The sequence below is a fragment of the Lacerta agilis genome, chromosome 12 (assembly GCF_009819535.1).
Source record: "Lacerta agilis isolate rLacAgi1 chromosome 12, rLacAgi1.pri, whole genome shotgun sequence".
Lineage (NCBI taxonomy): Eukaryota > Metazoa > Chordata > Lepidosauria > Squamata > Lacertidae > Lacerta > Lacerta agilis.
The window spans coordinates 38,768,201-38,781,661 of NC_046323.1; the positions used below are offsets into that span (position 1 = coordinate 38,768,201).

Below are 13,461 nucleotides of genomic sequence, written 5' to 3' on the forward strand. Positions count from 1 at the left end.
TTGTGTACAGCTATCACTCACCGTATCCCACTTTGCATTCATCTTTTCCTTCTCAAATTTTGCAAATTCTCTCCTGTCATGAATGATCATAAGTAGCTTCCAAATCAGCAATAAAGCAAGACCAATAAGAACAATTCCAGCAACCACACCAGCAACAATGGGAATGATATCGGGACCTGTTGGGCATTCTAGGGAGCAAAGCAATCAAAGAACAATCAAGCATGATGTAAATCAACAATGTGGAAACAGGAAATAGATGTCTGGCCAAAACAAATTCTGAATTTATGCAGCCTTTAAGAGTTTAATTTTTGTAGATAGAACAGTTTTTAAATTAATTTATCTAGAAATGTAAAGCTCAATACTTTATATTTTGATAGAAATAAAATAAATAAATGTATAATATATTGTTAAGCACTCTCTTATTTTTGCTTTGTTTTACATTACCCTTTCTCCACCTTTTTCACTTTATTTCTCTGCTGAAAGCCAACAATATCCACATGAGAAGCAAAACATACCTGGAGTCTTTACCACGTGGACAATGGCATTGTTGTTTGAATCAACTGAGTAGGTGAAATAGAACCAGCAGTCATCAATATCCTTCTCTTTGCAATGAGACTGTGCTTTATATTGTCCAGGCTGTGGCAACTTCTCTCTATGGTCTACTGGCATCAAGGTAAAATGTGAACACTCTTCTTCACAGGTGTCCTTCTTTCCCCCTCTGTTAAAAGCTCTGCACTGCACACAGTCCCTAATGCAAGTCAGATACAAGATAGATCAATATAAAATTAGTGTGGCAGTTTAGCATGCAGGAAAAACACATAAGTTAAACAGGTTGAGTTCTAGTCCTCTTTAATTTTCAAACACAGCTGAAATGCAACTGCAAACACATTTTCCCTACCACTGCATTGGCTGCATCTTCCTTTTTCTTTTCAATACAGCCTCTTTGACCCACATTAAGAGAGCATACAGAAGCCTGCTTAGCAGGGCCTACATCACACTGCACTCAGTGGAATAGAGGAGTCCAAGAGAGAGGGGGAGGTGGACAAGGATCATTGCTGAGCCTGCTCTAGCTGGACTTTCCCCACAGAACCATCTCCCATCAAGCAGCCTACTGGAAGTATTTCAGGAGAGGCAGGTGAACAAGAAAATATCAGTGCCTGCTCCAACTGGACTGTCACCTCCCCCACATCCTGGGTCTTCTGCCACCAAGTACTGTATGGAAAGGATTTTAATGCTGTTGTGATTTTATTAATATATTTTCATGTTATTTCCAGGCCAACTTGGAAGAAGGAAGACTGCATCCTGAAAGGCAGCATATTAAAAAAGGAAGAAATTTAGCATATTTAAAATGAGTTGCTAATACATTCTAGTAATAGGTATTCAGCAACTGAACTACAATGCTGTGAAATAACTGTGTGCACTCAAGTGCAGTTTTTGCACAGATTTAAGATATACTAGTTGGCTTTAAATGGCATCTGCAAGTGCAGGTACTATTTATTTTTTAAACTGAAAAGTTACAAACTTCAGTATACCCAAGAAAAAAAACCCAAGGCAGTTACCAATAATTTTTGCTCCAGCTTAAGAAAAAAATTTTTTTTTTGGGGGGGGGGAGGGAGAGAGAAAGCAAAGCAAAAACATGTGCCACAAGAAACAGCTCCTTGTACAAAGGGGAACATACAAATTCCCCTGGAGCAATTTGCAAATATCCCAGCAGGAAGTTATTTTATTATTTAAAAATCCAAAAGCCTTACTTGTGCTCTGCACAAACTCCAGGGCAGGTTGGGCACAATTCACATGTTGGTCCCGTAAATTTGGGATCTGTGCAGTTACAGACTCCACACTTGCAGATTCCTCTGCCATTACAGATTTGCCCATTTCCAGCTACACATGGGGTGGTATCCATGTAACAATCACAAGCAGAGCCTGTATAATTTTCTGCGCAATAACACTCACGACATTTACATTCACCATGTCCTGCAATAAAAAGATAAGCATTTTAGTTTCTATAAAGCACATGAAATTGAACATCAACGATTGCCATAATCTGATTTAATTTGACAGAGGCATTCAAAGCTGATTGTATCTTCCTACCGTCCAGGTAAAGGAATAGATCATATAACTTCTATTTCAACCACAAGATCCAGTACTGCAAGTCTCTTCCACAGCACTAATCTCCAAAGGCCAACTCTATAGAGACAATGGTGTCCTGTCTGCAGGATGTGAGGTCCACATTGTAGCCCTACAAATTTCTATGAGGTTGGTAGAGAACTGCTATAAGCGTGCTTTCATAGGCTTGGTAAAAGTTGGGTCTTCCATGTTGTGGCCATACATGACTTGACCCATCTGACTAATAGAGCATAAGACCTTGGTCTGCCTCTGAGGCTAGTAAGCCTGGGAACAACGTGCCTTTAGAAAGCAAGGGCAGAAAATCATTATTGCTGAACAATTTGGATGTTTATCTTGCATGCTATTATCTAACCACTCACTCTGCTATGTCCACTGGCAGTTTGCTGAGAGTGCTGATTTTAGACTGCACTGTTACCTGGAGCTCCAAATCAGAATTTTCTCCTTTCAAAATGGTGTCAAAAGTTGGCACAAAGGTAAGGGATTAATGGTGTTTGGCAGGTTCCTCCCCATATCATCTTCTTAATCTGTACTGTCCAAAGTGGACAGTTTGGCTCTCTCTGTAACCTCTCAAGTTGCACTCCCACTGAATGGCTCCCATCACAGCAATGGCCAGCATGTACTGCCTCCAGATCACAAAGAACTGTGGGCACTGGAAGTCCCTGTGGTGGCCAGAGCAGCTGTATAGGGTCTTTACTTAGTTGTAGGCTTGGTGATTACTCATTTCCCAGTTGGTCCCATGAGTCAGAAAATAAGAGGAAAAGCCAAAGTGGAAAATAAAAAGGTGTTGTTTTTTTAAGTAAAAAGGAATGATCCAGAGAAAGGAATAGGAAATAACAGAGAAACCAACAAAAAAGGCCAAAGGAAGTACACACTGTAGATAGAGGAGCTGCAGCTGAACAACTTGTCCTGGGTAAGATAGGACCAGATCTGCTGGTTGAACTCTAGCCACATGACCCCTGCCTTTTACTTGATGTCTCTTATAAATTTATAAATTAAAGTCTTGTGAAGGCATACAATAAGGGCTACAGTGTATGATTCTCTTCAGAAAAAGCCTCTCTTCTTTTACTAATAGTATTACTGTGTACTGTATTGCACAGCCGAGTATCACAAACCAAGAAGATCTCCTCCCAAATGTTAGGCTGTCAAGTTTAGAAATAGGTACAGGACAGTTTCAAAGGGTCAGTTCATTACCTCCACAAATCAAGCCATCAGATCGATCACAGTTGAAGTTATCACATTCACAAAACCGGCCAGAGTAGATCTCATTTAAATTGTCTCTCTTCCTGCACACACACTGTCCACAAATACATTCTCCATTGTTGCTACATATTTCTGAACTGTTTGCTGGTCTACAGGTGCCTGACATATCTTCACTGTTTACTTCATCCATGCTGCATTCACAGAGCTTTCCAATACGTCCTGGTTTACACCTAGAAGGGAAAATGGTTCTTATGACTAAACTGTTAATGAAAATCAATGCAAAGCTTTCTTTTCCCTTATATACATATTGAGAAGGGGGTGGGATGAGATATTGGTGCGTAGATACAGGAAACAGTCTCTTTCACGAGAGCATGATTCACCCTAGAGGCAGATGTTCCAAAACTCAAGAGCAGTAGTTTGGGGAAGCTGCTGAATGACTCTTCTACTAACTTCATTAATACAGCAGCCGCTACTAACTGCTGTAAAAATAATATAAATGCTAATTTATTCCAAAGGTGAAATGAGGCACATGCCTGCTTGACACATCAGATATTTATTTTTCTATGCTAGAAAGGTCTTGAAGAATGGTCTGCTACAATTGCACTAAAGAACAGGTCCAATCAGCCTGCAACAGTATTAATATTCACCACTTATATAAGAATAATCATAGTTATATATTTGTTTATTGCCCACCTTATTCCCCAACAGGACACAAGGTATCTTACAGATAAAAACAACACCCATAAAGTACCTAGCATTTTCAAAATGCTATTTTCTAAGTTAAAACAGGACAGGTATTCCATGCCCAGCAGGCTCACAATACCAGATGCAAGAGGAAAAAGAACTGGGAGCAGAGGAGGAAGTATTGTACACTGGAAGTACATTGTAACACAGTCCTTTCTTGCAGGGAGGAGAAAGAAAGCTCCTTGCAACCGTTTCTTCTCTGCCTGATGGGTGGGGGCCATGTCCCTCTTCTCCCTGACATGCTCATCTTCGGGGTGTGTGGTTGTGTTGTAGCCTCCCTGTCACCCTCAGATCTCTACTTAGTGATAGAGGCCACAGAATACTGTACTCCCCTTCAGTTCTACCAGTCTGTTTTCAGTGCCTCTCTCTCTTTGAATGTTTTTTGAGGGCCCAAAGGCAGGAAAGTTGACTTTAAAAAACAAAAACGAAACAAAAAAACTGTGGTCAAAATTACTTTTGGAAATGCATAGAAATTTAAAGTTCCTGGTAGGAATAAACAGCCAATGTTCTAGGGGGAAAGGAAGGCACCAGGGTCCAGTATGGGATGACTGAAGGTACCTGAAGGCCCAGCATTAAAATACAAATTTCATGCTTGCTTAAGGAGCTGAGTTGGGTTCCCTTCTTTTTATTCATGTGTTTTCCTATATGAGGAGAAAGGACACACAACTTCTCTTTGTGTAAGGATTATGTGGCACAGGAAGGAAAGACGTTAAGAAAGAAACAAGGACGGGAAATGGTCCCAACTAAGCAAACAATGAAGTAGCGGGGGTAGTGAGAGAAAAATGAAATGATTAAATTGACCTGCCAAGCAAGGGGAGGTGGGTGAAGACAGAGTGCAGAAAGAGCAGGAGACAAGAAAATGAGAAGGAAAATGAGATACATGGTAGGAATTGGGGAAAAGCTGAGGATTGGAGAAAGAGAGGCAGGTGGTGGAGAGAATGAATAAAAAAATAATGAGTGGAGTGAAGGGCCATTTAAAGTAGGAAGAAAGGGGGAGTGGCAGAGAATAGGGACTCATGGTTTCTCCAAAGCATCTATTTTCAGTCAAAACAAAATCGAAAATTCTTTCTAGTAGCACCTTAGAGACCAACTGAGTTTGTTCCTGGTATGAGCTTTCGTGTGCATGTGCATGCACACGAAAGCTCATACCAGGAACAAACTCAGTTGGTCTCTAAGGTGCTACTAGAAAGAATTTTCGATTTTGTTTTGACTATGGCAGACCAACACGGCTACCCACCTGTAACTGGATCTATTTTCAGTGTCGAGACTCAACCCTGAAGCATGTGAGGAATACATGGAGGTTCTCCTGAGCTTGTGGACAGCACATTCCCTTCCACCCAAGAAGAATCAGGGAAAGACCTTCCAACTAAATTTGTGTCTAGTCTGGGATATTTTTTTTTGGCCATTTACAGTCAAGGGATATTTTATTTCGTAGCAGATTTATCTGAGGGAGAAAAAAATATTAATATTTATCTACCTGCAGGCACCACACTCAAATGTTCCATTTCCATAGAAGCACATAGGGCTGTCTGGAATTCCGTCCTTGTGACATTCACATTCACAGATGAACTCCAGATTAATTTCTACCTCTTCAGTGAAACCTAGTGGCTTGATTTTAATGGTTTCACCATGCCCTTTTTCTGGACACTGGTTGGCTGTTACTTTAATCTCAAAGCTAACCTGTAAGCAAAGTAAAGAGTACATAGGTAATTTGTTTAACACTGATTAGAGGGGGTGAAGCAATAGCACACCGATTCCAGAATGCAGAAAGTTACCTCATCTCCAATTGAAATGTTGGAGCACTTTCTTCCTTCATCTCCTGTACCATTCACTCCATTCTTGCAGAAAGATTTATATTCAATTGTGACTTCTTTTGGTAGTTTGTTGTTTTCCAGAATGACTTCTGAAGACAATGACTAACACAAAAGTCAAGTAGTTTAGTGAAGGATAATGGAACATGCAGTCCAACTTCAACTGAAAAGCCACAAGTTCTTGTGCCCTGTGGCCCCCCAGATGTCCCAACAGTTCCTTTAAAACACTTGGAAAATACTCTCTTGCAAGAGATATAAGTTCAACAGATTCTATCTAGTCCTTTTAAAACGTGCATTTCTGAAGGGACTACAGTGGTACCCTGGTTCTCAAATACCTTGGTACTCAAACAACTTGGAACCCAAACACTGCAAACCCGGAAGTAAGTGTTCCTGTTTCCCCCCGGAAGCTGAACATGCTCAGTTTTGAGTGTTATGCTTCTGATTTGAGTGCCACACTTTCGTTTTGAGAGTTATGCTGAGTTCTGTCTGTTTTTGCGGCTCTTTTTTGTTTTTTTGTGACTGTGTGGAACCCAGTTCAGCTACTGATTGATTGATTGTGTGACATTGTTTATTGCTTTCATTTTATGGTTCAATGGTCTCATTAGATAGTAAAATTCAAGTTAAATTGCTGTTTTAGGGGTTGTTTTTAAAAGTCTGGAACGGATTAATCCATTTTGCATTACTTTCTATGAGAAAGCGCGCCTTGGTTTTGGAATGCTTTGGTTTTGGAACGGACATCCAGAACGGATTAAGTTTGAGAACCAAGGTACCACTGTATTAGTTTTCTCTGTATCTTGACATAGCAGGTTTTGAACTAGTGCTACCGTTTTCTTGTGGGTTTTGTGCAGCCAACGTCATTGTAGCTTACAAACGGATAAAAGATTGATAAAATGGTATTGCTGATAAGATCAGCACTGCTATTTTTCCTTTCCCAATCCCTCCCCCGAAAAACCACACACAAACATATTGACAAGGACTGCAGTCCTGAGCTGTTTAAGGCTTTACAGGTTAAAATCAGCACTTTGAACTAGGTCTGGAAACGAATGTTAAAACAATACAGCATTAAATATTAAAAACTTCTCTAAACAGGGCTGCATTCAGCTGTCTCTTAAAAATAGGATAGCTGCTTATTTCCTTGACATCTGATGGAAGGGTGTTCCACAGGGTGGGCGCTACTACCGAGAAGGCCCTCTGCCTGGTTCCCTGTAACCTCACCTCTCACAATGAGGGAACTGTGAGAAGGCCCTTGGTGCTGGATCTCAGTGTCTGGGCTGAACGATGGGGGTGGAGACGTTCCTTCAGGTATACAGGACTGAGGCCATTTAGGGCTTTAAAGGTCAGCACCAACACTTTGAATTGTGCTCGGAAACGTACTGGGACCAATGTAGATCTCTCAGGACTGGTGTTATGTGGTCCCGGCGGCCACTCCCAGTCACCAGTCTAGCTGCCGCATTCTGGATTAATTGCAGTTTCCGGGTCACCTTCAAAGGTAGCCCCATGTAGAGCGCATTGCAGTAGTCCAAGCGGGAGATAACCAGAGCATGCACCACTCTGGCGAGACAGTCTTCGGGCAGGTAGAGTCTCAGCCTGCGTACCAGATGGAGCTGGTAGACAGCCCCCTGGACACAGAATTAACCTGCGTCTCCATGGACAGCTGTGAGTCCAAAATGACTCCCAGGCTGCACACCTGATCCTTCAGGGGCACAGTTACCCCATTCAGGACCAGGGAGTCCTCCACACCTGCCCACCTCCTGTCCCCCAAGAACAGTACTTCTGTCTTATCAGGATTCAACCTCAATCTGTTAGCCGCCATCCATCCTCCAACCACCTCCAGACACTCACACAGGACCTTCACGGCCTTCACTGGTTCTGATTTAAAAGAGAGGTAGAGCTGGGTGTCATCCGCATACTGATGAACACCCAGCCCAAACCCCGATGATCTCTCCCACTCTCCCAGCGGCTTCATATAGATATTAAAAAGCATGGGGGAGAGGACGGAATCCTGAGGCGCCCAAGGGTCTGAACACTCATCCCCCAACACCACTTTCTGGACACGGCCCTGGAGAAAGGAGCGGAACCACTGTATAACAGTGCCCCCCAGCTCCCAGCCCCTCTAGACGGTCCAGAAGGATGTTATGTTCAATGGTGTCAAAGGCCACAGAGATCCAGCAGAACTAGGAAACAGCTCTCACCTTTGTCCCTGGCCCGCTGGGGATCATCGACCAGCACAACCAAGGCAGTTTCAGTCCCATGATGAGGCCTGAATCCCGACAGGAAGGGATCTAAATGGTCCCCATCCTCCAGGCGTGCTTGGAGTTGTTCAGCAACCACCATCTCAATCACCTTGCCCAAGAATGGTAGATTTGAGACTGGGCGATAGTTGGCCATATTGGACGGGTCTAAAGATGTTTTTTTTAAGAAGCGGTTTAATGACTGCCTCTTTCAGCGGGTCTGGGAAGACTCCCTCGCAGAGAGAAGCATTCACCACCCCGCAAAGCCCATCGCCCAGCCCTTCCCGGCTCGCTTTTATTAGCCAGGATGGGCTAGGATAAGGAGACAGGTGGTCGATTTCACTCGTCCAAGCAGCCTGTCCACATCCTCAGAGGTAACAGATTGGAACTGATCCCATGAAACATGACTAGACAGGGCTCTTGCACTCTCCCACCCCGGCTCTGCTCCCATGGTGGAGTCTACCTCCTTCCGAATCTGAGCGACTTTATCTGCAAATTTTTTTTTGCAAAGTGGCCCCAGTGACAAAGGTGGTTCTGGAAGAGTCTCCTGCTGCTGTTTTCTGCAGATGCAATAGAAACGGTGAAGAAGGTCCTCTTCGCCGTCACCATTGCCATTTGGTAGGCTCGAAGTTGAGCTCTAGCTCCATGTCCAGTCTGATTCAGAATGAGTATTCCGCCACCGGCGCTCTAGCCGTCTCAGCGACTGTTTCATCGCCCTCAGCTCTGGGGAAAAGCATGGAGCTGTCCGGGCTCCATGCAATCGGAGAGGGCGCTTCGGAGTCAGTCAATAGCCCTAGTTAACTCCACATTCCAAATTATCGCCACATTGTCTTTGGGTGTATGTGGCAATAATGAAAACTGGTGAACTCACATTGTAGGCATCAATTATCAGTTGAATCACGTTACTGGAGTTTGAAGAGAGTGTTCCCACTGCAGATTTTGGAATCAAATTCTTGAGCTCCTTTACATGAGAAGAATGAGAAAAACATTCAGTAAAAATCATAATCAGCATGTAGATTAATTCTATATGCAAAATGCCATTTATAGAAAACCATAAAAAGGTAAAGAACCCCTGACAGTTAAGTCCAGTCGCGAACGACAATGGGGTTGCGGTGCTCATCTCGCTTTACTGGCCAAGGGAGCCGACGTTTGTCCTCAAACAGTTTTTCCAGGTCATGTGGTCAGCATGACTAACCCGCTTCTGGCAAATCCAGAGCAGAGCACAGAAACGCCATTTACCTTCCCATTGGAGCGGTACCTATTTATCTACTTTCACTTTGATGTGATTTCGAACTGCTAGATTGGCAGGAGCTGGGACCAAGCAACAGGAGCTCACCCCGTCGTGGGGATTCGAACCGCCGACCTTCTGATCGGCAAACCCTAGGCTCAGTGGTTTAGACCACAGTGCCACTGGCGTCCCATATAGAAAACCATACTTATATAGAATTAAATTTCTCAAGTTTCTAACACATGCATAGAACAGGGGTGGGGCAACTGCAACCCATCAGCTCTCTCTACATTCCCACCTAGGGTGGGTGGGGGTAAATACCATTATTGCCTAGAGGGCACCATTAGTCATGTGGGTGGGTGCATTTTCAGGCTGGGGAATCTCAGCTGGTGAGGGAAGGGACTCTTGCTCTTACCTTGTAAACAGGTTGAAATTCTTGTGTAACAGCAAATATTATCTGAATATTATTGTCACTTAGCTTCTGAACAAGGTGTGCAATGGAGGGATAATCCTGAAGAATGAAGTTTACATTTTATATATACTTGAATTTCACACACAATAACATTCTTATATACAATTTTCTGTACAAATATAAGCAAGAGCAAACATAAGAGAGTCAAAAAATATTTTTTTTAAGCAATCCATCAACTCTCATTAACAGAAGCCTCTAATTCTCAGATTCTTCATTCTTATCAATGCATTACTTATGCTTTTTTCTTGTATTTTGCCAGTTAAATAAATGTTCTCCAGTTCTTGGGTTTCTCTCTGGATTCAGAAAAGGAGTTTTAGCAAAGTTGGATAACTTAAGTTTTAAAATAGGCAAACCAAACTTGGCATTCTTCCTCCATGAAGAAAAATGTGAAGGCTACTATATCAAAATTATAAATCTCTACATGTTTTTACATACAAGCTCTGCTAGCACTGGTCCATGAAAGCTTACAGACCTTGCTATTTTAAAAGTTTAAATTATAAGCTAAACTTTTAATGGGTGTTCTTCTCAAAGCATTCTTCTACATGGGGGGGGAGTATACTGGGATTGTCTCCTATTTCTACACGTGTGTGTGTGTGTGTGAGAGAGAGAGAGAGAGAGAGAGAGAGAGAGAGAGGCACACATACACAATATCATACATGTAAACACAAAATTAAACATTCTCTCAAGCATACTTACATAATAATGGCTCATTGTGTACATATTGTCATCTAAATGACATCGCCCGTCATTTGGCAAGACAATTCCTCCAAGTTTCCCATCTCCAGCAAAATGAAATCCAGCATCCGTAGAAAATACCAACAACCGAGTGACATTTCTCCATCCAAGTTTTGACTAGAATAAATTATATATATGTAATATATATATCAAAAACATAATCATTGTGAAAGAATACGGTAGCAGAGAAAACTGAAAAATGAGTGATCAGTATCCCCATGGATTTTTAGCAAATGGAAAGATATAAGCTCTCCTCCCATCACTACTGTACAGTTTTGATAGTAGCTACAATAACATGTACATAACATAAAAACGTAATGTGGGAAGAAGCCACCTGAACACACCCGGAAGTGACAGCTGGGATGTGTTGGTACTAGGATACAGTTGCTCCAGCTTAATTCAATGAGGTCAAGAGGCATGCAGAAACGATCATGCAACATTTGCAACTGGAGATTGACTCAGAAAGCTTCAAAGCAAGAAAGGGAGAGGATTCCACTTGTACACTGAAGTCGCCTTCCCAATTCCCTCTGAAAATTGCTGGCACCAGGCATCATGGTACTTGGGCATCCAGATCAGAGTTCTGGTCCAGGGTTTTACTCTATATCTTTACTAGCAAAGTGTGTCTGGGGAGAGGCAGGGTGGGGGACATGAGCAGGGTTCTCTCAAAATACACTGCTGGCTAACAGCTACTAGAACTGAAAATCAGCAGCTAGACTTTATAGGAGCAAGACCAGAAGCAGTAGAAGAGAGGGTCTGCAAGTCATAGACTGGTGACTGAAACCTTTTGTTGTTGTTGGAGAAAGAGAGAACACAGTGACTACGCCTTTTGTTTCCTGTGCAAGAACTGCAACAAACAAACCCTTACACATGTGGTTGAATGCTTTTTAAGGATTCCCACTGGCTTTTAATTGCTTATCATTGTACCTTTTCAACATTTGTGTCCAAGAAGTTACATTAACACTTTTGATCCATTAAATCTGAATAACAGCCAAGGGTCTACAAGTCAATGGCATTTATTAGTTGTGTCCAACTCTTGCATTTATAGTAATATCCAAAAGAAATGAAAATACACTTACACCACAAACAGCAACCTGCATTATTGCATCAAATCCACCTTCAGGAGAATCCAGATTGCCAGAAATCTGTTGATCACCTACAAGCTTGTTGAACAGATTTCCATTGCTGGTAAAGTTGAGTACGTTCCTGTAGCTAAAAGGGCTTGTACAGTTAAGGTCAACAGTGCATGGGTTCTTGAGTTTGGCTGGTGTAGTACTAATATAAGGCATTACAGTTTTTTCAACGAAAGAGCCAAAACCTGAGAGAGAGAGAGAGAGAGAGAGAGAGAGAGAGAGAGAGGGAGGGAGGACATACAATGGAACTCTATTAATTCTGTGGTTCTGAGAGCAATAGAAAGCCCTATGGAGAAGCCACCAAGTTGCAGGGCAGGTTGCGCTCCAGCAAAATACATTATTTTTCATCAGGAAACAATGGGAAGCTTGGTCTACCAGGTAATGAAGTGTCCAGGAGGAAGTGGTTCTGAAGGGTCAGAACTAACCCTTAGTAAGGGTTATTATACTGAATGTCTTCTACACAGCAGACATGTTTGGAAACCCAGAGAAGCTACTTGGCTGTCATGTGGGTTTCTTTTATGCATGTGTTCATCCTAAAGCAGCAGGGTATCTTGCCTGGAAGGAGTGCTATGAACTGGGACCATGTAGACTCTTTACTTTCTCAAGGGGTTGTATATGAAACCCAATAAAAATTCCAATGTTTACATAGAAACCAATAAATGTTGGGTTGTATTCAACCAAGTCCAACTTAAGAGTACAGTGGTACCTCAGGTTAAAAACTTAATTCGTTCTGGAGGTCTGTTCTTAACCTGAAACTGTTCTTAACCTGAGGTACCACTTTAGCTACTGCCTCTCGCTGCCACATGATTTCTCTTCTCATCCTGAAGCAAAGTTCTTAACCCAAGGTACTATTTCTGGGTTAGTGGAGTCTGTAACCTGAAGCGTCTGTAACCCGAGGTACCACTGTAGATCCAAACTACTCATTAGGTATTTCCAGAAACTTTAGTGGGTCTATTCTGAGGACTAGCTTTGAATACTACCTGTTAAGTTTGTACATGACTTAAGTTATCTTCAGAATAAAAAGCATTGACAATAAACTTGATTAACTTAAGTCTACTGTATGCCTTAAATTTGATGCAACCTATTATAATCCTTGCTCTCTATTAGCTTGCTGATATAACAGCATCAAGGCTCTCAGGTTTGCTCTATCCAAATCTGTTTTTATCCAGCAGCACTCTAATACAGAATCTATGTTATAAAAGTATGCATTTTCTTCTCCTAGTACAAACGTACTAAATCATGTTTATATTTCTGAGCACATGCATATTACACATGTATATTTCTCTTTACATTTTGACATGATAAACAGAACTTTGTTTGTAAAGAAAAGCAAGCCCTAATTTAAAATGATCTTAAAAAAAATTATTACCAATTCGAAAATCTGAAGTTATATTCTTCATTTTACTCATCAGAGAAGTTCCAAGGCTTTTCACATTTTCCAAGTCATCTTTCATAGAGTAGGAGAGATCCATAAGGTAATAAAGATCAATGGGATAATCTTCAGCTCTCTTAAATTTTAATGAAAATGTCTGTGGTTCCCCTAATCCCAGAAAAAGAAATAAGTTTTAAAGCAAAAATTCAATAATGACACTAGACAGTAAGTACAGTACGCTAAACATATAAGTGCACGTCCACTTCCACCCTATGCTTAGTGCCTCTGTCTTGCTAGAATATATCCTTGAGCTATGATGCTGCCTCTTCCTTGCCTGGATGGAGGGCAGAGAGCTGTGTGTGAGATGTCAGCTTATTTTAAAACCTCTCTGGCATAGGTGGAAAATAGTCC

General features: G+C 41.8%; 1 protein-coding gene across 2 annotated transcripts in view; it reads right to left on the reverse strand.

The window, feature by feature from the left end:
* ITGB1 (integrin subunit beta 1) overlaps positions 1-13,461 on the reverse strand; it is a 35,809-nt gene that overhangs the window by 4,275 nt on the left and 18,073 nt on the right. For both annotated transcript variants that reach the window (XM_033166139.1, XM_033166140.1), the window contains exons 5-15: positions 13,048-13,218; positions 11,625-11,863; positions 10,510-10,665; positions 9,757-9,852; positions 8,985-9,074; positions 5,847-5,987; positions 5,549-5,751; positions 3,319-3,557; positions 1,752-1,974; positions 516-748; positions 22-188 (exon numbers count right to left, since the gene is read on the reverse strand). In XM_033166139.1, coding sequence (XP_033022030.1) covers positions 22-188; positions 516-748; positions 1,752-1,974; positions 3,319-3,557; positions 5,549-5,751; positions 5,847-5,987; positions 8,985-9,074; positions 9,757-9,852; positions 10,510-10,665; positions 11,625-11,863; positions 13,048-13,218 — 1,958 coding nt within the window. The remainder of the gene's footprint in view (positions 1-21; positions 189-515; positions 749-1,751; positions 1,975-3,318; positions 3,558-5,548; positions 5,752-5,846; positions 5,988-8,984; positions 9,075-9,756; positions 9,853-10,509; positions 10,666-11,624; positions 11,864-13,047; positions 13,219-13,461) is intronic.